The 25,552-nt window shown below is 42.7% G+C and overlaps 1 protein-coding gene across 1 annotated transcript in view; it reads left to right on the forward strand.

The window, feature by feature from the left end:
* Positions 1–25,552, forward strand: part of LOC110532228 (phosphatase and actin regulator 3) — a 54,055-nt gene that overhangs the window by 5,738 nt on the left and 22,765 nt on the right. Inside the window, exons 2-3 of the mRNA XM_021615940.2 lie at positions 24,174–24,338; positions 24,967–25,131. Coding sequence (XP_021471615.1) covers positions 24,174–24,338; positions 24,967–25,131 — 330 coding nt within the window. The remainder of the gene's footprint in view (positions 1–24,173; positions 24,339–24,966; positions 25,132–25,552) is intronic.

Raw genomic sequence — 25,552 nt, forward strand, 5'->3', positions numbered from 1 at the left:
GTCCCTTGTGTTATGTCTCTTCAGCACTTTCAGACATGTCAGGGAGAACAAGTAATTATTTGTCTATGATGAGAGAAACTTCTTCAAGAATGTTCAGGTAAGTTGTTTGTCTCACTGTCAGGTGTTTCAGGTTCTTCAGGTAAGTAGTCAGACTGATGTTCTAACTTCTTCTGCAAGGACTTCTTGGTCTGCTGTAACGACAAGGAAGGTTGCTCAACCTGTGAGTATCAGACCTTGGTAAACCTAACAGGCTTTTGACTTTTTGCATTTTCAATCCTGAAGTCAACAGCAGAATCTGAATGTGTCTCATCTTCTTCAGTCACATCAGTACCTGGAAGAAGGCGTGTGCGAGTTTTTCAGATGTGCTGCGACGCAAACAGGAATTCACAAGGCAGTAAAAGGTCATGGTGCAGTGGACCATCCTTGCTCTCAGGCTTGAATATATATACACCGGTATATCACTTGAACATTTGGTGACTACATAAATGTTGGTTTCCCACTTATCAGCCAACTTATGTTTCCCTCTCAGTTTAACATTTCTCACAAGAACTCTGTCAACAATGTCAAGAGGGAACTCTTGTGACATACCTGTCAAATCTGGCTGTTTTGAGAGCGTTCCAGGTGGCTATCCTGACTCTTCACATACTGTGAATGCAATTTCTTCTGGTCATTAACAGGTAGTTTGAAGGCTATGCCAACTGGTAGTCTAGGTTGTCTCCCGAACATTGGTTCATATGGAGTGTAGCTGATGACTTCATTCTTCATGCAGTTGAATGCATGTACAAGTGGTTTAACAAAGTCACGCCAGTGAGTTTTGTCATGCATGCTCAGAGTACCAAGCATCTGGAGTATTGTTCTGTTAAAACGCTCAACAGGATTTCTTCTTGGATGATACGGCATTGTTCTCACCTTCTTGATTCCAGCAATCTCACACAGATCTTTGATTGTTCGTGATTCAAAATCAGGACCTTGGTCGCTGTGGAGGCGCTCCGGAAAGCCATAGTGCACAATGAAGTGGTCCCAGAGAGACTTTGCTATGGTGCGTGCTTTCTGGTTGGGAGTTGCTATGGCCACTGTGTACTTGGTAAAGTGATCTGTAATTACCAGTATATCCTTTGTTACTACGATCAGGCTCCAAAGAAAGGATGTTCATGCATACTAGCTCCAAAGGTCTGCAGGTCTTAATGCTAACTAGAGGTGTAGCTTTCTCTGGGAGGGTTTTACGTCGCACACAGCAGTCACGGGTATTAACTTTCTCCTCCACAGACATTGACTTCATCTTGGGCCAATAGAACCGGGATCGTATGATATCCAATGTGCGCTCCATGCCCATATGGCCCATATCATCATGCAGACTTTTCAATGCAACTACTCTCAGCTCTTCTGGAAGCACTAACTGCAAAGTAGTGTTGGCTCCTTGCTGCCTTCTCCTGTAAAGAACACCATTCTTTAGCTCAAACTGGTTCCACTCACGTAGCAACAGAGAGAGTTCTGGGAGCTTGGCTCTAACAGTGGGAGGACGTTTCTCCCCTGTTTCCAACTGAGTGACGACCTCTCTGATGCTGGCATCAGCTCTTTGTTTTTCCATCAGCTCCTTCTCTGACAAATGAGGAATGACTGGAAACCCATCTTGATGTTCCTCCTGGCAAGCTTGCCACTTTATGTAACAATTGCTTAACACGAAGGAAGGGCTACTGTATCTTTAAGCTTAAACTCTATTGGAGTAGTTTGGTTCACTACTGGAGCAGTAGGGAGAAATGAAACGCACAACTGAATAATTTAGTAAAATAATGCCGGCTTGTATTTTGTAAGTAAAAATACTTACAAAAAATGAATTACCTTGAGTAAATATTGAAATGCTGAAATTTGTACAATGAGCTCAAAATGAATGAAATACATCAGTAGTACAATCGACTTATTGGCCATATATCCTGCCTATAGAATGCATTGTATAGCGTAGCTAGCTGAGGAAGGCCCAGAAGATTGAAGTAATAGCTGTCAACTTAAACATATCACAACAAATATTATTGGTTACTGGAATCTCACTAGTAACGATAAGTTTTCAACATTAGTTGTGGCTGGAGTCCTTCACGATCTTCTGGGCCTTCGTCAACTAGCTACGCTATGCAGGACATTCGGAAAGTATTCAGACCCTTTGAATTTTTCTACATTTCTTATGTTACAGCCTTATTACCAAATGTATTTAAATACAATATTTTCCTCATCAATCTACACACAATACCCCATAATGACAAAGCGATAGAAAAGGTTTTTAGAACATTTTGCAAATGTATTACAAATTTAAAAAACGTACCTTATTTACATATGTATTCAGACTCTTTGTAATGGGACTCGAAATTGAGCTCATGTGCATCCTGTTTCCATTCATCATCCTTGAGACGTTTCTACAACTTGATTGGAGTACACCTGTGGTAAATTCAATTGATTGGACATGATTTGGAAAGACACACCTGTCTATATAAGGTCCCACAGTTGACAGTGCATGTCAGAGCAAAAATCAAGCCATTTAGGTCGAAGGAATTGTCCGTAGAGCTCAGAGACAGGATTGTGTCGAGGCACAGATCTAGGGAAGAGTACCAAAAAAATGTCTGCAGCATTGAAGGTCCCCAAGAACACAGTGGCCTCCATCATCCTTAAATGGAAGAAGTTTGGAACCACCAAGACTCTTACTAAAGCTGGCTGCCCGACCAAACTGAGCAATCAGGGGAGAAGGGCCTTGGCCAGGGAGGTGGCCAAGAACCCAATGGACACTATGACAGAGCTCCAGAATTCCTCTGTGAAGATGGGAGAACCTTCCAGAAGGACACCAATCTCTGCAGCACACCACCAATCAGACCTTTATGGTAGCGTGGCCAGGTGGAAGCCACTCCTCAGTAAAAGGCACATGAAAGCTCTCTTGGAGTTTGCCAAAAGGCACCTATAAGACTCTCAGACCATGAGAAACAAAATTCTCTGGTCTGATGAAACCGAGATTAAACTCTTTGGCCTGAATGCTAAGCTTCACGTCTGGAGGAAACCTGGCACAATCCCTAAGGTGAATCATGGTAGTGGCAGCATCATGGTGTGGGGATGTTTTTCAGCAGCAGGGACTGGGAGACTAGTCAGGATCGATGGAAAGATGAACAGAGCAAAGTACAGAGAGATCCTTGATGAAAACCTGCTCCAGAGTGCCTGCTGGAGAGACCTGAAAATAGCTGTGCAGCATCGCTCCCCATCCAATCTGACAGAGCTTGAGAGGATCTGAAGAGAAGAATGGGAGAAACTCCCCAAATACTTGTGTGCCAAGCTTGTAGCGTCACACCCAAGAAGACTCAAGGCTGTAATCCCTTTCAGCCACACCTTGACAGGTGTATAAAATCAAGAACACAGCCTTACAATCTCCATAGACAAACATTGGCAGAAGAATGGCCTTACTGAAGAGCTCAGTGACTTTCAATGTGGCACCTTCATAGGATGCCACCTTTCCAACAAGTCAGTTCATCAAATTTTTGCCCCGCTAAAGCTGCCCTAGTCAACTCTAAAGTGCTGTTATTGTGAAAATGTTTAATAGCAACAACAGCTCAGCCGTGAAATGGTAGGCCACACAAGCTCACAAAATGGGAGAGCCAAGTGCTGAAGCACGTAGCACGGAAAACATGTCCTCTGTTGCAAAACTTACCGAGTTCCAAACTGTCTCTGGAAGCAACGTCAACTTAAGAACTGTTCGGCGGGAGCTTCATGAAATGGGTTTCAATGACCGAGCAGCTGCACACAAGCCTAAGTTTAGAGGTGTAAGGTTTGCCGATATTGGACTCTGGAGCAGTAGAAATTTGTTCTCTGGAGTGATGAATCACACTTCACCATCTGGTAGTCCGATGGATTAATCTGTGTTTGGCAGATGCCAGGAGAACACAACCTGCCCAACTGCATAGTGCCAACGGTAAAGTTTGGAGGAGGAATAATGGTCTGGGGCTGTTCTTTATGGTTTGGGCTAGGCTCCTTAGTTCCAGTGAAGGGAAATCTTAACGCTACAGCATACAATGACATTCTAGACAATTCTGTGCTTCCAACTTTGTGGCAACAGTTTGGGGAAGGCCCTTTCCTGTTTCAGCATGACAATGCCCATGTGCACAAAGCAAGGTCCATACAGAAATAGTTTGTTGAGAGCGGTGTGGAAGAACTTGACTGGCCTGCACAGAGCCCTGACCTCAACCCCATCAAACACCTTTGGGATGAATTGGAATGCCGACTGCGAGCCAGGCCTAATCACCTAACATCAGTTCCTGACCTCACTAATGCTCTTGTTTCTGAATGGAAGCAAGTCCCTGCAGCAATGTTCCAACATCTAGTGGAAAGCCTTCCCCGAGAAGTGGAGGCTGTAATAGCAGGAAAGGGGGGACCAACTTCATATTAATGCCCATGATTTTGAAATGAGATGTTCGACGAGCAGGTGTCCACATACTTTTGGTCATATAGTGTAAGTACTGCTGATGACTCACCAATTCTGAGTCAAGAGGGGCAGTTACTCTAAAAAGGTGCTTGAGACGAGGTGGAGTATCAGGGGAGTTTCTCTTTTCAGATAACTCTTGGCAGTTGCAAAGCACTCTGGATAATGCCTCATATACGCTTCCTCCATGTAGATCCTCTGTAGCTCAGTTGGTAGAGCATGGCACTTTGTGTTTAATTCCTGGGACCCCCATACTTAAAATGAATATATGCATGATTGTAAGTTGCTTTGGCTAAAAGTATCCTCTCACTGGCATGTATTATTATAATCTGATATTTTAAACTGAGATTTTCTGACTCGTAAAAAAGCGTGCTTTTATTATGAAGAAAAACAAATTGATTACTGATGTAAAAGGTTTGAGTCATGCTCACACATCATTACCGTCCCATTCACTCTGTGAATGTAGACGAGAAGTTTATCAGAAGCCTAAAATAATTTGCCCCCACACTATTAGTTTGACAGTATGCAAGACTCTACAGACTAGCAGTTAGTTGAACATCTAAAAACGTTCAATAAACCCTCTACTGTGGACTATCCAAATAAAGTGATACCATAAAACCTTTCACTCATTCACGCACACACACCTCACCATTCAAACCCTTCAGAATCTGCTCAAATGCTCACTGATCAGTAAGTTCAGGTAGGCCTCAGCACTTAAATCAACAAAGGAAAGTAAGAGTGGTGCTCAACAACAAAGACAGGAATCCAAAAATGGCCTACCCATACAGGAAAAACCTCCAATAGTGGACTATTTCATGATAAAATGTGTTGAAGCCCTCAAAATAACTCAAGGAGAGATTTATTTAATCTTAGAAGGCTCTCATTCTTTATTCCTTTAAATGGACAGAACAGGGTCATATTCACGAAAAGGAAGAAAACAGTCCGACACTGGGATTTACTTTCTGAAGTCATCCAATAAGAAACACACTTTCGGTTTCTGTTGCTCAACATTTTGGTATAGTGTGCCCTAATGAATACGACCCAGGTATACTGTTCAAAGAGCTGCCTGTCTGCCTCCTCTTCCCCCACCTGACTAAGTTCCCACTTCATACATCTTTTCTCTGCGTCCTGCTCCTAAGAACCAGGGCACCAAATAAAGGAGATAAGGGGCCGTATGTATAACGTCTCAGAGTAGGACTGCTGATCTAAGATCAGGTCCCCCACCTGTCCATGTAATCTTATTTTTTTTGTGATCTAAAAGGAAAAACTGAACCTAAATCAGCACTTCTACTCTGAGATGCTCGATACTAGTACTATTGATACTAGTCCTAAGTCCTATTTGCGGAAAAGCAAATGCCAGTAGTAAGAGGCAATAGGAAAATCTCTGATCTGGGGCCCATGGTGAAGTCCTTACTGGAAAAGACAGGACGGCAGCAGTGAGAAAATGTCTCCCAGTAGGAAAGAAATCCTGACACCAGCCTGGCCCTGTAGTCAGGAGCACTGAACTAGAAGTAGTCCTGTTTGTGCTCAGTGCTGTCAGTCAAGTCGTGCAGTCTATGGACTGAAAGTTACAGCAACGCTAGTAGCCTTGCACTTAAGTCTTCATCTGTTTAAAAAAAAATGTTTGCTTTCAAGTGCAATTGTAAAGAGAAACCGGGCATTAAGACTAATACGCATTTGTGGATAACTCCAGTTATCTGTGACACTTGAAATACTGTCGGATTGTAGCTTAATTCTGCTCGTTCACGTTTCCACAGCATGTTTAGCACGTTTTGTGTTCAAAATATGTCTGAAATGTGGTAGCCTATTATAAATGTAAGTTGAATGAAACCAAATGCTTTGCTTCGCTGCTCTCTCAATTGGACAATTTTTGTGAAAGTGACCTACATGCTACTGAGCAAAAATATAAACGCAACATGTATTTAAGCAGATATTCACACCTCAGTAGTTTTATATATTTTTTGTATTACTTTTTGCTAGGTATTACTGCACTGTTGGAGCTACAAACACAAATATTTCGCTGCACCTGCAAAACACATCTGCAAATCTGTGTACAGTCGTGGCCAAAAGTTTTGAGAATGACACGAATATAGATATTTTTGTCAGATGTTACTATGAAGTACAATTTACAAGCATTTCATAAGTGTCAAAGGCTTTTATTGACAATTACATGCAGTTGATGCAAAGAGTCAATATTTGCAGTGTTGACCCTTCTTTTTCAAGACCTCTGCAATCCATCCTGACATGCTGTCAATTAACTTTCGGGCCACATCCTGACTGATGGCAGCCCATTCTTGCATAATCAATGCTTGGAATTTGTCAGAATTTGTGGGGTTTTGTTTGTCCACCCACCTCTTGAGGATTGACCACAAGTTCTCAATGGGATTAAGGTCTGGGGAGTTTCCTGGCCATGGACCCAAAATATTAATGTTTTGTTCCCCGAGCCACTTATTTATCACTTTTGCCTTCTGGCAAGGTGCTCCATCATGCTGGAAAAGGCATTGTTCGTCACCAAACTGTTCCTGGATGGTTGGGAGAAGTTGCTCTCGGAGGATGTGTTGGTGCCATTCTTTATTCATGGCTGTGTTCTTAGGCAAAATTGTGAGTGAGCCCACTCCCTTGGCTGAGAAGCAACCCCACACATGAATGGCCTCATGATGCTTTACTGTTGGCATGACACAGCGCTCACCTTGTCTTCTCCGGGCAAGCTTTTTCTCCGGGTGCCCCAAACAATCGGAACGGAGATTCATCAGAGAAAATGACTTTACAGCAGTCCAATCCCTGTACCTTTTGCAGAATATCAGTCTGTCCCTGATGTTTTTCTTGGAGAGAAGTGGCTTCTTTGCTGCACTTCTTGACACCAGGCCATCCTCCAAAAGTCTTTGCCTCACTGTGCTTGCAGATGCACTCTTACCTGCCTGCTGCCATTCCTGAGCAAGCTCTGTACTGGTGGTGCCCCGATCCCGCAGCTGAATCAACTTTAGGAGACGGTCCTGGTGCTTGCTGGACTTTCTTGGGCGCCCTGAAGCCTTCTTCACAACAATTGAACCACTCTCCTTGAAGTTCTTGATGATCCGATAAATGGTTGATTTAGGTGCAATCTTACTGGCAGCAATATCCTTGCCTGTGAAGCCCTTTTTGTGCAAAGCAATGATGACGGCACGTGTTTCCTTGCAGGTAACCATGCTTGACAGAGGAAGAACAATGATTCCAAGCACCACCCTCCTTTTGAAGCTTCCAGTCTGTTATTCAAAACTCAAGCAGCATGACCGAGTGATCTCCAGCCTTGTCCTCGTCAACACTTGCACCTGTGTTAACGAGAGAATCACTGACATGATGTCAGCTGGTCCTTTTGTGCCAGGGCTGAAATGCAGTGGAAATGTTTTTTGGGGGATTCAGTTTATTTGCATGGCAAAGAAGGACTTTGCAATTAATTGCAATTCATCTGATCACTCTTTATAACATTCTGGAGTATATGCAAATTGACATCATACAAACTGAGGCTGCAGACTTTGAAAATTAATATTTGTGTCATTCTCAAAACTTTTGCCCACGACTGTACGTGACCAATACATTTTGATTTGAGTACCTCAGTTTCACATTGACTTTCCATTACACCACGCTCTCTCTATTTACCACCTCCCCACGTCTCCATTTTTCTTATTCATTCCATCTCTCCCTTTGGCAACTATCTATCCTGCTGCTTCAGTGTGTCTCAGTAACCCTGATTGTGCCGTCTTCCTCTGCACCTAGCTCTGTTGGGTGACCCACACTCTCGCTGCATGCCATGTCAGGGTAATTGACGCGCCAGAAGCAGGATATGACTCATCCCTTGTGTTGCTAAGTGGCTGCTGAAAAGAGCACGGCCACTACAGGGTGGGAGGGGGGCCACTCTCTGACTCTCTTCCCACCTCATTTAGATCTAGCGGCTGTCTCCTGGGACTCATTTAACTGGAGGACTTGGTGGGTTGACAAACAGACAGATGGGTAGACAGACATGCAGATGGACAGGCAGACTGACAGACGGCCAGGCAGATGGGTAGATAGCTGTAGATACACTGACCAAAAATATAAACTCAACATACAGTTCATATAAGTAAATTGAAATAAATAAATTAGACACTAATCTATGGATTTCACATGACTGGGAATACAGATATGCAACTGTTGGACACAGATACCTTAAGAAAAAGGTAGGGGCTTGGATCAGAAAACCAGTCAGTATCTGGTGGGACCACCATTTGCCTCATGCAGCGTGACACATCTCCTTCGCATGGAGTTGATCAGACTGATTGTGGTCTGTGGAATGTTTTCCCACTCTTCAATTGATGTGTGAAGTTGCTGGATATTGGTGGGAACTGGAACAGGCTGTCATACACATTGATCCAGAGCATCCTTAACATGCTCAATGGATGACATGTCTGGTAAGTATGGGAGCCATAGAAAAATTGGGGCATTTTTAGCTTTTGTGCATTGATCCTTGTGACATGGGGCCGTGCATTATCATGCTGAAACATGAGATGATAGCGGCGGATGAAGGGCATGACAATGAGCCTCAGGAACTCATCACGGTATCTCTGTGCATTCAAATTGTCATCAAGAAAATGGAATTGTGTTCGTTGTCCGTAGCTTATGCCTGCCCATACCATAACCCCACCGCCACTATGGGGCACTCTGTTCACAACATTGACATCAGCAAACAGCTCGCCCACGTGACGCCATACATGTGGTCTGTGGTTGTGAGGCCGGTTGGACGTACTGCCAAATTCTCTGAAACGACATTGGAGGCGGCTTATAGTAGAGAAATTATCATTCAATTCTCTGGCAACAGCTCTGGTGAACATTCCTGCAGTCAGCACGCCAATTGCACGCTACCTCAACTTGAGACATATGTGGTGTTGTGACACAACTGCACATTTTAGAGGGGCATTTTATTCTCCCCAGCATAAGGTGCACCTGTGTAATGATCATGTGGTGGATGGATTATCTTGGCAAATGAGAAATGCTCACTAACAGGTATGTAAAAAAGAAATGGGCAGAACATTTGAGAGAAATAAGCTTGTGCATATGAAACATTTCTGGGATATTTTATTTCAGCTCATGAAACATGGGACCAACACTTCACATGTTGTGTTTTATATTTTTGTTTCAGATACATCTATCGACACACTGATTGATAGCCCATAGGCCGCCTAAAGACTATTTCCCAAAGTAACAAAACAATTCATCAATGATGGACTTTGGGTGAACTATTCCTTTTAATCACATTTCTATAATGGAACCAGAGCTGCAATTCACGAAGCTGTCAGCTCGTGACTCATTCATCTCGGCCGGACCAAAACCAGGAAGTTAGTCAAGGCCACCTGTTTGTAGCAGCAAAAAATCTCTTAATTTCCCTCTTGAGCCACTCATATTCTCCATAGAGGGAGGAGAAAGACTTACTAGAGGAACTCCTGAGGAATAGCAAAAATGAATCCCATGCAGGTTAAAACCTCATAAGGAACGGGTCCTTTTTTTTTCAATTTTTGCCTAAAATGACACCCAAATCTAACTGCCTGTAGCTCAGGCCCTGAAGCAAGGATATGCATTTTCTTGGTACCATTTGAAAGGAAACACTTTGAAGTTTATGGAAATGTGAAAGTAATGTAGGAGAATATCACATATTAGATCTGGTAAAAGATAATACAGAGAAAAAAAAAAACTTACAAAAAATTTATTTTTGTACCATCTTTGAAATGCAAGAGAAATTACATAATGTATTGTTACAGCCCAGGTGCAATTTAGATATCGGCCACTAGATGGGAGCAGTCTATGTGCAAAGTTTTAGACTGGTCCAATGAACCATTGCATTTATGTTCAAAATGTTGTATTAAGACTGCCCAAATGTGCCATTTTATGTTCAAAACTGTGCACTCTCCTCAAACAATAGAATGGTATTATTTCGCTGTAATAGCTACTGTAAATTGGATAGTGCAGTTAGCTTAAATTCTTGTTAATCTTTCTGCCCATATCAGACATGTCTATGTCCTGGGAAATGTTCTTATGTACAACCTCATGCGAATCACATTCGCCTACGTTAGCTCAACCGTCCCGCAGGGGACCATTCAATCCTGAAGAAGTTTTAAATGTTTATTTTTAATGAGCAATCTGGGCAACGACTTGTACACTTTGTCCATGGACATACATTTCATCAGTTGGTTGTAAATGTAGCATCTACTTTCAAAGTGAGTGATGTCTCTTCTCAGCTTGTCACAATGCCTGTGGTACAGATGAAGGATCTTCATTTGATCACATTGTTGCAGGATAACTTTCCTGCAATGCAAGGACATTTGTAATGCATATATTTGAGGTTTAAGAAGGCTATGAAGTTTGTAATTTCCACTTTTAAATTTTAGCCTTGATTTTCTTTTATGACAAATGTATCAACACCTACAAAAATGTTCATTTAATTACAATCCACATAATTCACATTTCCTGTTGCTGCAGGATTATTTTCCTGCTGTGGCAAACTGGCTAAAATTGATGATCCTACATATGTACAGCTCATCACAGCTTGGTCAATAAGAGTAAGTCCATAGGACCATCTACAGCGTCTGTCACATGATTATCACCACCAATTGTGAGCGGAAACTTGAACGTTGTGAAAATGTTGTGCAACTTCCAGCGTGCGTTTACAGTGAACACTGAGGCTGTGAATTACATTGTGTTGTATGATGCAAGAAACCACGTTACATTTAATTATTATTATTATTATTACCATACAGCTAATTAATGTAGGCAACCCCTCTTTTTGGCTTATTTGCATATTCAAGACTGTCAAAATACAACGCTCCTCCTTTAATCAGGAAGACTTCAGGAAGCTTTTTACATGACTTGCTTTTCTAAGACCGCTTGAAATGTAGCCTACACGTTTTGTGCTCTTGTAGAAAGCAGTAACTCCCCATTGCTGACATAATACTTATCTATAACTGAGCTAATAACTCACTAACAAGCAAAGAATATCAACAAATGTGTACACGCGGCTCTGATCTGAAAAGCGCACTCGCACGTGATTGAAAAACCGCTTGGGGTCTACACCGCCAATATAATTATACTCCTTTGCGCACTGGCTCGAACTACAACAAAACCAAACACAGTCTTGCAAATGTAGGTTTGTTTTGTTACATTGAAAAGGGTCTGGTATAATGTTGCTTCGATCACAGAAAAAAACGTAAGTCTATATTGTGCAAACTAATGGGTGAAGTTCAATCTCTTGCGTCTCTGCGTGGCATGGCATTTCTTCTGCACTGCAGTCGTGGTGGAGGTGCGAGCCCCGCGAGTGCTGTTTTAGAGGGAACATTGATCATCACTACTATCATACTGTCCACACTGACACCACCTCACTCTGTTCTTACCTTTCAACTTGTACTGTAACACTACTGCATGTTGTACTGGGACATTGTAATTACAAGAACTGCAAGTGAAGTAAATGGGACAAACTGTTAGTGTATGCCTGGTCGAGCACAGCTCACTGTGGGATCGCTGTCTTTCTCCACACATGAAAATGAAACGGCAACAACAAGCCTTCGTGGTTAGAGCATTGGGCCAGTAACCAAAATGTTGTTGGATCTAATCCCTGAGCTGACAAGGTAAAAATCTGTCGTTCTGCCCCTGAGCAAGGCAGTTCACCCACTGTTCCCCAGGTGACGAAGACTGGATGTCTATTAAAAAGGCAGCCCCCCAAACCTCTCTGATTCAGATGTTTTGGGTAAAATGCGGAAGACACATTTCAGTTGAAGGCATTTAGTTGTACGACTGCCTAGGTATCCCCCTTTGCCTATGCCCTGAGGTTGTGGATGCAGATTAGGCATTTGACAGTGTGTGAACTGTGCCAAATGACAGGGAATAAGCATTGGCGTGTGTGTTTGCGTACGTGTGCATAAATGTGTCTGTGTGTCCATGCGTCTATACGTATACATGTGCTTGGGAACGTGTGTGTGTGTTGATGTGTTGGAGAACTAGCACGACTACCTGAGCTTGTGCAATACAGAAAAAAATCACAGCCGGAATCAGACTGAGTGGGAAAGCAGCCAGGCAGTTCAGCAATAGCCCTGTGAGACTGTCTTGGAACTAGGACCCGAGCAAAGCGAAACACATGTCATGTGTTATAAAGGGATAGTTCAACCAAATTACAAAATTAGACATTGGTTTTCTTACCCTGTAAGCAGTCTATGGACAAGGTATGACAGCAATCAATGCTTTGGTTTAGTTTCCCCGGCACTGTTTCCACATGGTAATGTTTTAGTATTTGTGGCAGAAATCCAATTCAAATCATGGGACTGATATTAGGATATTTTGTGCATCATGTTCATCTATAAGTGACTTGTTGAGCTTCACAATCAATTTGAAAAAATGCTAATATCGGTCCCATGATTTGAATGGGATTTCTGCCACAAATACTAAAACGTTAACATGCCGGGGAAACTAAACCAAAGCATTGATTGCTGTCACACCTTGTCCACAGACTGCCAAACCAATATGTCATTTGGGTGAACTATCTTAAGGAATAAAGTAATGGAACTAAAGAAAGTTAGGTTAAGTGTAGTCAGGAGGCCATGCTACAGTAGAGCAGAGAGAAGAGGAAAACTATAGTTTTGGCCCTTGCACAACAGAGGAGGAGACCACCTCTGCTTGTGTGAAAAGCCAGAGAACTACTGTAGAATTTCCCTCCTGGGCTTTCTGGCCTACATTGAGGGATAGACTGTGAAGCTGTTGTAAATAGACACGTATTAAAAGTTACCTAAGGTCTATTGGATAGTTTCCGTATTCATCAACATTTTTTTTCCCCCTTGTATCATTTCATTAGTAATTTTCTAATCCGAAACCAAATCTTGGATCGGTGAAAACCATATGGTACAATTGAAGCCCACGGGAGGCTTGGTAGGAGGTTTGCTTTTGTAACCGGTGTGAAATGGCTAGTTAGTTAGAGGTGCACGCTAGTAGTGTTTCGATCGCTGACGTCACTCGCTCTGAGAACCTTGAGGTAGTTGTTTCCCTTGCTCTGCAAGGGCTGCAGCTTTTGTGAAGCGTTAAGTAACGATACTCTGAGGGTGATTGTTTTTGATGTGTGCAGATGGTCTCTGATTAAAGCCCAGGTTCGGGTGAGGAGAGAGATGGAAGCAACACTGTTACACTTTCACCTATCCAGTCCTTTCCAATCGATGAGGACAGTGAACATGTAGACTAATGAGCCCCCCCACACACTTGGTTTTGGCTGGTATTAGAGGCCAACCCTAACTCCCATTTATGTTGAAATTCCACTTCTACCCTACCATTTGAAATGTATGCATGACTAAGTGAAAATTCCTCTTAAGTGGAAGTTAAGATTCACCCGCCCAAGTATAGCCTGAGATTCCCACTCCGACGATGTGTGCGTGTGATTCTGTCAGAGATAGATGATCAAGGGAGAGGGAACTCCCCTGTCCCTTACTCAAATAAACAGTGTCTGGGCTGGGAACACAAGGCTATAGAGAGAGGGGGAGGACTGAAGTTAGAACAATGAGCCCAAGTCGGGCTAGGTAGAAGAGGTAGACAGACTTCCCACTCAAGGGATGCCAACATCAAATCATTACAGAGGGAGTGTAGAGGAAGCCCTTTCAGGGTAACTGTTAGCTTGATAAGCACTTACAGTAGAGCAGTATTGAACACAACGATCCTTACAGGCCCTCTCTTGAGATGGTAAATTAAATACATTGCTGTATCAGATGACAGTAATAGAAGGACTTCGGTTGTAAGGGAGATTAATATATCTATTCATTGTCTCACCGGACTGTTTGGAGTACGTGGGAGAATGCAGGGCAGTCGTGTGTGTGTGAGAGAGAGAGAGAGAGAGAGAGAGAGAGAGAGAGAGGTATGCCGGCATTGTATGAATGGTGGGCATTCTGTATTCTTTCAGCACCATGGAGAGCGGAACACTCGCATTGCAGTGGCACTCTTGGGACGGTATTCACAAAGCTTCTCAGAGTAGGAGTGATGATTTTAGGATGAAGCCCCCCCCCCCTGTCTTATTCATCATGGTATGAAGTGAAAAAACGGATCCTAGAGCTGTACACCTACTCTAAGACACTTAGTGAATACGGGCCCTGAACCCATAGGCCAGGCTTTAGACTGGAGTACATGGAATAATTACCCCTCAGTACAGGTTAGCTTTAGGCCTAATCGAACTTTGATCGAGTACAGGCTTAACTGAATGAACAACAAAGACATAATGTAACATGACATTTTATTAAATAGGTTGGGGAATGGCCTCGTCTCTGAGAGAAGATCTTTGGAGCTAGATGATGTGATGGCAGGTAGCCCTATGTGGGGAAGCTGACATCAAAACCCTCCACTGTGGGAAAGGAGTTCCAATGACTGGCCTTGTGGATGGTTTATCGAAAACTTTTGCTGAAAAACAGCAAGTGAGAGAACAAGGGTTAGTTTACATATAACTACAGACCAAGATTTACGCCCATTGGGTGAGCGAGAGATGTCTCAAGTTTTGAGGGAGGGTGCAATTAGCATGCTGACTGCAGGAATGTCCACCAGAGCTGTTGCTAGAGAATTTATTGTTCATTTCTCTACCATAAGCCGCGTCCAACATCGTTTTGGAGAATTTGGCAGAATGTCCAACCGGCCTCACAACCACAGACCATGTGTAAACACATCAGCCCATGACCTCCACATCTGCCTTCGTCACCTGCGGGGACTGTCTGAGATGATCAACCCGGACAGCTGATGAATCTGTGGGTTTACACAACAAAATAATTTCTGCAAACCTGTCAGAAACCATCTTAGGGAAGCTCATCTGCACGCTCGTTGTCCCCATGAGGGTCTTGACTGCAGTTCGACTTTGTAACCGAATTCAGTGGGCAAATGTCATCTTCAATGGCTTGTTGAAGTGTGCTCTCGGTTTCAACTGTACCAGGCAGACAGCGTGTATGGTGTCGTGTGGGCTAGTGGTTTGCTGATGTCAATGTTGTGAACAGAGTGCCCCATGGTGGCAGTGGGGTTATGGTATTGGCAGGCATAAGCTACGGACAACAAACACAATTGCATTTTATCTATGGCAATTTGAATGCACACGTGACGAGATCCTGAGGCCCATTGTTGTGCCATTCATCTGCCGCCATCACCTCATGTTTCAGCGTGATAATGCACAGCCCCACATTGCAATGATTTGTACACAATTCCCAGAAGCTAAACATGTGCAAGTTTTTCCATGGCCTTCATATTCACCACACATGTTATGTTTGGGATGCTCTGGATTGAGGTGTATGACAGCCTGCTCCAGTTCCCGCCAATATCCAGCAACTTCACCCAGCCATTGACGAGGAGTGGGACAACATTCCACAGGCCACAATCAACAGTCTGATCAACTCTATGCGAAGGAGATGTGTAGCGATACACGAGGCAAGTGGTGGTCACACCAGATACTGACTTTAAAAAATATATATATAAATATATACTTTTAAGGTTTCAGTGATCAACAGATTCCTATCTGTATTCCCAGTTATGTGAAATCCATAGATTAGTGCATTATGAATTTATTTAAATTGACTGATTTCCTTATATGAACTGTAACTCTGTAAAATCTTTGAAATTGTTGTATGTTGTGTTTTTTTATATTTTTGTTCAGCGTAATATTATGTGGGCTAAAAATACAAATGAAAAAACATTTAATATTTTCCTTAAAATATACATATTTTTAGAATGCTAATGTCACGGTCCCCACTGAAACAAAAATATTTAATTTCATCATCATTGAAACATTGAATTGAAACACTGTAGAATTCTGTTCATTCCTATTGAGAACTGCTGTTACTGGGGAGTGCCAATATGGCTGACCGGTGGCTTCAACCCCTCTCAATCATAGGAGGTTGGTGGCACCTTTAATTGGGGAGAACGGGCTCGTGCTAATGGCTGGAGCGGAGTCCATGTGTTTGGTGCCATTCCATTCGCGCCGTTCCAGCCCTTATTATAAGGCGTCCTCCCCTCAGCATCTTCCACTGCTTTCAATGGACAATTCATAGCATCAGCAATCCGGAGTTTATATACATTATTGGTTGTGACTGTGTTAGGAGAAGGAGGTAGAGAGATTTGAACTGTTGCCTGGGTTTATCGGTCTATATGTACAAACACATGGGTTTGTTCTCCCAACCCACTCAGTTCGTGTATCTGTCTTCTTATGGCAAACCCGACACGTTGCTGACACGCACATTCACCACACACCGCACGCACACTTGCCATTTTAATACAGTTATGTACTTACTGTCTGTGAAAGCTAAGCATTTGCTCACTAACACTCACTAACCACTGCCTGCTGTATTCTGTCCAACTGAATGTGCCATGCTCTTATTTGGTGCATGTGTTTGTTGAGTTAAAGCATTGCAATCCAATACATTTTTATTCAGAGACACTTTAGCTCATAACAAGGTAGTACTGTACTTGCATATAGTGGAGTGACTTTGTCAATATATTATTTTTCACTGCTCAACATATTTCTTACGCTATTCTTATTTGTGGATGTATGTGACTGTTAAACCAGTATGAATGAGAACCCTTCCACTTACAGTACCAGTCAAAAGTTTGGACACCTACTCATTCCGGGGTTTTTCTTTATGTTTTACTATTCTCTGTATTGTAGAATAATAGTGAAGACATCAACACTATGAATTAACACCATATGGAATCATGTAGTAACCAAAAAAGTGTTTAAACTAATGAAAATATATTTTATATTTGAGATTCTTCAAAATAGCCACCCTTTGCCTTGATGACAGCTTTGCACACTGAGCATTCTCTCAATCAACTTGATGAGGTAGTCACCTGGAATGCATTTCAATTAACAGGTGTGCCTTGTTAAAGTTCATTTGTGGAATTTCTCTCCTTTTAATGCATTTGAGGCCATCGGTTGTGTTGTGACAAGGTAGCGGTGGTATACAGAAGACAGCCCTATTTGGCAAAAGACCAAGTCCATATTATGGCAAGAATAGCTCAAAGAACCAAAGAGAAACGACAGTCCATCATTACTTTGACTGACCTTTCATGTCATTATCTGGAAAATGTCAAGAACTTTGAAAGTTTCTACAAGTGCGGTTGCAAAAACCATCAAGCGCTATGATGAAATTGGCTTTCACGAGGACCACCACAGGAAAGGCAGACCCAGAGTTACCTCTGCTGCAGATGACAAGTTCATTAGAGTTACCAGCCTCAGAAATTGCAGCCCAAATAAATGCTTCACGAAGTTCAAGTAACAGACGCATCTCAACATCAACTGTTCAGAGGAGACTTTGCGAATCAGGCCTTCATGGCTGAATTGCTATAAAGAAACCACTAATGTAACGCTCGTCTGACGAAGAGGACCAAAGTGCAGCGTGGTACGTGTTCATCATAATTTATTTAAACTGAACACAAACAAAATAACAAAGTGGAACAAAACAAAACAGTTCTCTGGTGCAGACACAAAACAGAAAACAACTACCCACAAAACACAGGTGGGAAAAGGCTGCCTAAGTATGATTCCCAAGCAGAGACCACGATAGACAGCTGTCCCTGATTGAGAACCATACCCGGCCAAAACATAGAAACACAAAATATAGAAATCAGAACATAGAATGTCCACCCAAATCACACCCTGACCAAACCAAAATAGAAACATAAAAAGGCTCTCTAAGGTCAGGGCGTGACAACTAAAGGACACCAATAAGAAGAAGAAGAGACTTGCTTGGGCTGAGAAACATGAGCAATGGACTTTAGACCAGTGGAAATCTGTCCTTTTGGTCTAATGATTCCAAATTAAAACTTTTGGAAATGTCTGTGAGACGCACTTTAGGTGAACAGATGATCTCTGCATGTTTGGGAGTGAAGATAAAGCAGCCAACAAGTGCTCAGCATATGCATATGTTTCAACTGCTACACAAATGTGCATAACACACACATACACCCGAACACTTCTGCATGCACACACATACACACACACGTTTTCATCTTTCAGGCATTGACCTAAATCAGTGGAATAACTGCAATCAATTACACAAGAGCACCCACCCACCTGAGCCTGCTAGTGTACAACTGCCAAGTAGACCAAAACCACCACCATTCACAAGAAATCTGAAAACCTAAAGTATGTGGTGCTGTATTCATTATACAGAGGCAATTACATTTTCAGGGGGCAGACTTGTCCATTAGTCAGTATTAGTTTTTTTTTTTTTTATGTCCTGCATCCTCTTTTTATATGTTTAGTCACAGACATGAACAGACACTTGACTATTTGAAACCAGAGAGCTGAGGGTGCTCTCTCGATACAAATCTATTCTTAGTGCCTGAGCCTATTGTGTGAGTGACAGGAGTTGGGCACGAAAGACACTTTTAGCACGACTAGCTACATCCAACTGGTTTAATCTGTTTGCTTTCAGGGAGATGCTGGATCATTAGGGTGGTATGATCAGTGTGTGTTTTGCGTGCGTGCCTGTGTGAGCGAGAGAGTGTTACAAACACACTACAATTAGGAGTGTGGCTCTGTGTTTTTTGCCTGTTAGGCTCTGATCTTACTGTGTGTGAATTGATTTCCTTACTATTTCCTTGTCAAAGACCAGCCATGGTCAGTGTGTACAGTACACTTCCAAAAGGGCTGTCCCTATTAGGATAACTATTTTGGGTTCCATGTACTGTAGAACCCTCTGTGGAAAGGGTTTTACAGGGAACCCAAAAGCGTTCTACCTGGAACCAAAAAGTGTTCTTCAAGGAGTTCTCCTATTGCGACAGCCAAAGAACCGTTTTAGGTTCTAGATGGCACTTTTTTTTCCTAAGAGTGTACAGATGTAGGATCTTAATTTGAACCAGTTTGCTACAGCAGGAACATTATTCTGCAGCAACAGGAAATGTGGATTATCATTCATAGAAATGTTTAGGTGTTGATACATTTTTTTGTTAGGGCAAATCAAGTCTGAAATTTCTAATTGGAATTACAAACTTTAGAAGCCTTTTTAACTCAAATACAGCAACAAAAGAGTGACCAAATTAAGATCGTATGTTACGTGATTTAACCTTAAAGCAGCATGCCAGGTTCAGGCCATGAGACAAATTGTGGGTGCGTGTGTGCACATGTATTTGTGTGTATACATCTGTGTTTGTGTACAGTATATGCATATGCCTTGTGTGTATCAAAACCAACGTAGCGCTTATCCTATGCAGATACAAGACAAAGGGCAGAAATAAGCCTCCTCGAAAAGACATACAAACAGGACTTGATCCTAAGTGTTTCTTTGTGAGGCTGCCTGCAGTAGTCGGTCTATTTGTGTACTCCCCCACCAGTCCTCATTCTTAACTCAAACATATGGTAACAAACAAGGCCCTCGGGCACTTACTATTGGCTGCTCTCATTGCTGACATTGTTTCTTAAAGCTAGTAGCCCACACATATGAGAATACACCACATAAGGCCGGGTTCTCAGACTCCGGAATAACTGAGTTATTCAGCTGATTTAGGTAAGACTACTCCTGAACTGAAAAGCATATTCAATGCAGAATCTCTTAAGTCCAGGCCGTATTCATAAAGCGTCTCAAAGTAGGATTGCCTTTAGATCAGTGCCTTTTTAGATCCTAATTAATTAAGATTACACAGACACCAGGGACCTGATCCTAGATCGACACTCCTACTCTATGAATACGGGCCAAGGAGTAGAATACATGTAGTTGATATTTGTGATATTGCTCAATCTCACATACAACATCCACTCACCCATTGACTTTGCATAATGATGCAACTCAAAATAGCTTTGTATGGAAGGGTCTACTGTTTAGTCATTTGTTTATTGGGGGTTTGATACATTTTTATTCCCTGTAACTATATTTGCCATTTATACAATGTTATCGTTCAGTGTTAAGCAATAGCATTGACCAACCAGTTGCTAGTGTGGACACTCCACTCTTCATAGAGACCAGCTGGCTCTGAACTCTGCACCTTCCTTTGTGTTGTAGGTGCTCTCTAGTCTCGATCAGATCACATTCCCTCTTAAATCACTCTGTGGCTGCTCACTAGGAAGCATAGACACAGTCAGTCTTTCTCTCTCTGTTTCTCTGTGTGTGTTCTGGTAGTTAGCTGTGTGCTCTGATTGTGGCCGCCCCGTAGGCGGTAGGCCATGGACAGATGGCAGCAAAGTTGCAGTGCTGGGGGTTGTGTGTGTGTGTGTGTGTGTGTGTGTGTGTGTGTGTAACTGAGGAGGTTAGCTGGCATGGCAGTGGGTAAGGAGGTGGACTGTTCAAGGGCACATTCTTAGTCCCCTGGTGAAGGAAAAATGTAGCTTTGAACAGGAGTCAGGACTGAACTGAGAAGACCCTGAATCCCAAATCAACTGCTAGCCCCTACCCCCTATACACTTGGATATATCTGAGACAATTGGATAGGTGAAAGTGATAGGCCAGGTGGAATTGTCGCCATATCAGAGGGCATGATGAAGCCATTGACACACATACATTTTCTAGGCAGCCATATCCTGAGCTGTGAATAGATTTCTGGAGTTTTTTTGATCCATTAGTTTTCACTGTGGGATTGGAGCCATGTTACTCTACAAGTAGCCTCTGTCGAGTCCCCAACAGCCAGATGTTCCGGTTTTCAGGGGAAATGGAAAGATCCTGTGACACTCCATCTTAACTCCTCCGCATTTACTGGATTGGATGAACAGTGCAGAAGAGAACCTCCCCCGACCATTTTTTTTCTTCTTCTGGTCAAGACCAGTATGTAGGGGATCTAGGTTCAGGCATGTCTTTTACACCTGCTACGTTAGGTTACTCTACAAGGTGTGTGTGTGTGTGTGTGTGTGTGAGTCTGACCTCCACCGACTGACATTGCACCACAAAGTGCACTTCAACAATGCCCTTGTAATACGGACGTACGGCTGTTTTTATAATATAATTGCACCTATAAACAGCCCACCTTTCAATTCCACCTTAGGACCGCAGACCGTGTCTGTCGTACTATGTCAGTCATGTTTTATGTCTGTTGACTTTTGTCATTAGATAGACAGTTGTAAATTCATTCCAATTATTTTTTGGAGATTTAGTGTTATGTATGAGTGTGATATGGCAGGTTAAGTAGGACCAATACAGAGCAGGGTCATGTTCATTGGGACACACAACTGAGAACATTTTTATAATGATTTGCAAATTCAAGTAGTCCCTCCTGGTATTTGTCAGTTTTCTTCTGTTTGGTGCCAAATTAACACAACTCTGGTCTTCAAGTGTGTGAAAAGTGAGGGAGTTACCATTGTAACTAATTCCACAATTTGAAGAACCCTTACCACAGCATCCACACTAAAGGGTATTCATTACAACATAATAAGGCCTAATTCAAGCATTCTTTTTTCATTGTTTTATTGTGACGGTACAGCAGTAACCTCTCACAACACTGTCAGTCACGCATGAAAATATCTATTTTGCTCTATATCTGACCGTCACACTTGATTGTGCACTTGGCCTTGAATCAAAAATACACTTAAGTCACAGGAAAACAAAATGTATTATCATCAGATATTCAGCTAGCAATAAAGATAGCTACGTCTACCCCCCCTAAAATACTAACATCTTTTAAATGTTAAAATATTTTGAATCTGTCCTCTCATATTTCCATGAGTGACTATCATTATGACATTTGCTTTGTTCTCCTTACTTCCTCAGCAAAAGACTACAGGATGAGTGGATGGCTGTGGAGCTATACAAAGCAGGCTTGCTGGTTAAAATTCCGGTTTTGAATTTGCTGACAGCATGGTTTAACAGGGTGGGGTTCCTCCCCAGTGACATGCAGAAGCACAGTGGTTTAGTAGAATTGGACTATTTATCGAATCCCTGAGTTTAGTAGACTATGATTCTTTATTGAATCCTCAGTAACATGGCGACTGTCTACATAATATAAAACATCTAGCAAGTCTGAGAACTAGAATAATTTATGCACAATATACTATGAAAATGATTGGACTCAAATGCTGCAAACAATTAGAATTCCCCTTTTTTCCCCACAAAATGTATTTCATCTAAACTTTACAGTTGGGAGTGTTCCAGACTTCTCGTGCTTGTATAGGCTGTTAGTCTGCTCGCCTAATACACACTGTTTGTTGGACTGCAAAGAAAAGGTGTGCTGCCTAAACACGATACATTAATTTAATTAATCCAAAGTTTACGTCAGCATATTCATTTAAATAGTATTGTTCATCACGGACCTTTTCATGATGGAAATGTATCATTTTTAAATATATATATCTATCCATCCCCATCCTTTGGGACAAAAAGGCTGAGCTTTCTCCAAATTCAATGATATGTGACTACATTTAAAAAATACTTGATATACATTATGAATTGCTGGACTCTGATTGGCTGCTGGAGATTCTCCTTCCGTATGGCAACAGCCTGGAATCCCCCCCCCCCCCCCCCCCCCCCCCCCTCTCTACTCCTGTCCCCCCTCCCCTTTTCTACTCACAGACCTCCTCCACGCTGCTTACCCTCCCTCTTCCTTGGGTGCACTTGGACTGCTCTGCCTACGAGGGGGCTCCTCTCCACCGACTGACTGCAGCATCTGGATGTGGTCACCATGGCAACAGCAATGGTCCAACCCCCCACCCTCCTTCTCCCCCCTTTTCTAAGCTCGCTGTGCTAATGCTCGCCGCTGCACGTCTTCAGGCTTGACCTGGATTCCGTGGTGTGCTGGTGTTTCCCCATTTATTTGGGGTCCAATGCCAGAGCCCGCTCCTCCCCCACATCCCATCCCCAGGCCATGAGTTTGTAAGAATAGAGAATATAGTGTCGCTTACAGCATCGGGGCTCTATCCACCCTCCCTCTCTCCCACTCTACTCACACAGAGCCTCAGTGAACTGAGGTCATTTCCCCGTTTTGATTAAACTGCCACCTCTGCTGAATAAAGAAACCAAAATGTCTGCCTCCTGTCTGTTCCTGTTGTAGTGGGTTTAGTCACACTTTTTCGGCTTGGATTTTTTCTGGTCTATTTACTGTAAATTTTAATATATGCCCTCTGTGTGTTTGAGATTGAATGTTAATACAACATGACAGTCCGAACACATGTAAGTCAGTATAGCTGTTGTGTGGGCGTGTGGCCCTGTCTTTCATTGAAACCCATGTTCCCTTCTGATGTTGAGGAGCTCTTGATGTGGGAATGTCAAATCAGTCACCACAGTCAGTTCATCACATCGGACTAATCGATGGAGCAAGATGATCAGCGATGCAGTTTTCCTGTACATACTCTGCTTATGCCTTCATGAGAAACTTGTTTGGGTTGATGCACCTGCTTTTTCTCTTGTGAGCTGTGGCTTTTCTATTTGGTGCTTGCTGTCTTGCTGTAGGGTTTCTCCTCAAGTCTTAAAGGGGAAAACCATATGAGACATAGGGATGGCACGTTCTCGATGTTCATAAACTATTTTCTCTCTTTGTTATTTCCATTGAATTGAAATACGTTTCATTTACTTAATGCATTGAGTGAACAATGACACCATGGCATGATTTTCCAAACCATGAAATGTTCATATATGATGGGATTATTTGCATATTTAAATGTTAACACATTTCTTTCCTCCTACCCATGCCTCTCTTCACCCATCTCTCCACATCCCTGTCTCTACCCCTTCCTTCCTTACTCTGTTCCTCCTCTCTTTTTTTTCTCTCTCCTCCCTGTCTACCCCCACACCTCTCGCCCTGGTTGCAGTGGAGGTGATGGACCAGCAGAGGGTTCTGCATAGTGGCTGCCTGGTATCGGGGGTGCACACCCCGCCCATCCGCCGCAACAGCAAGCTGGCGAGCCTGGGGCGCATCTTCAAACCCTGGAAGTGGAGGAAAAAGAAAAACGAGAAGCTGAAGCAGAGCTCCACAGGTGAGAGACTCATCGGTAAACTACACAAACACGCACACTCACCTTTTCCTCTTCCCTACCAAATTAGGCCAGGCGTAGCATATTATGAGTAAATGCACTTGGGTAATATCCCAACTATTTAAAATGGCTTTCTCTCTCTGTCAACTTATTACAACCCCAAATAGGACTTTTGCATATTGGTCTCAAGTTTTGTCAGATCAGTACATGGTCATGAAAGAAAGGAAATGAGGAAAGGAAGCCATTTTAGGATATAATGTAGTCATGTCTCCTTAAACGGATGGGTTGCTACCCACATTAACAATGTTCCAACATACACATGCCAGAACAGGCTGGTGGGAGGAGCTATATGAGGACCGTGCATTGTAATGGCTGGAATGGATTGAATGGTACGGTATCAAACATGTCAAACATATGGAAACCACATTTCAGTCATTAAAATGAGCCCGTCCTCCTATAGCTCCTCCCACCAGCCTCCTCTGACACACACAGCATACAGCATAGTGCTGTTGCCCTAGGACTGGGATTTCCAAGACTAGTAGTCATGCTATGGAGATGATGAGTGTGAAATAGAGGGTAAACATGGTTGTAAAACTAAGCTGTGTATGTTGTCTCTATGTTCTCCGTGCAGATGTGGCATTGTCCAGTGGGTGTCTCTCTCCAGAGCCCGGTTCCCCCTTGCAGGGCCCCTCAGATGGGACATGCATGTTGGGGGGGTTTGGGGGGTCGCTCAATGCCACTCTCACAGTCAGCAGTGTGGAGTATTTGGGCCCCGAAGAGGAACTCCCCCCGCCAGGTAGGACAGCCCACCTCCATGGAAAACCAAGGCTTAATCCCAAATTGTTGCCTAGATCCTACGCTTTATGCACTTGTGGAGATCTAAGAAGATTTGATTGGTATAATGAAGCTTCTACCTCTTAGCCTATCATAGGGCAAGGTTGAGCTATAGTCCTCACCATATATTTGGACAGTGAAGCTAAATGTTTTAATTTGGCTCTATACTCCAGCATTTTGGATTCAAGATGACATTTTGAATATGAGGCAAAAGTATCGAATGTCACGTTTTCCAAGTCCTCCTTTCAAAGAAGATACAGCGGCAAGAGAAAGTATGTGAACCCTTTGGAATTACCTGGATTTCTGCATACATTGGTCATCAAATTTGATCTGATCTTCATCTAAGTCACAACAATAGACAAACAGTGTGCTTAAACTAACAG

The sequence above is a fragment of the Oncorhynchus mykiss genome, chromosome 9, assembly GCF_013265735.2.
Source record: "Oncorhynchus mykiss isolate Arlee chromosome 9, USDA_OmykA_1.1, whole genome shotgun sequence".
NCBI lineage: Eukaryota > Metazoa > Chordata > Actinopteri > Salmoniformes > Salmonidae > Oncorhynchus > Oncorhynchus mykiss.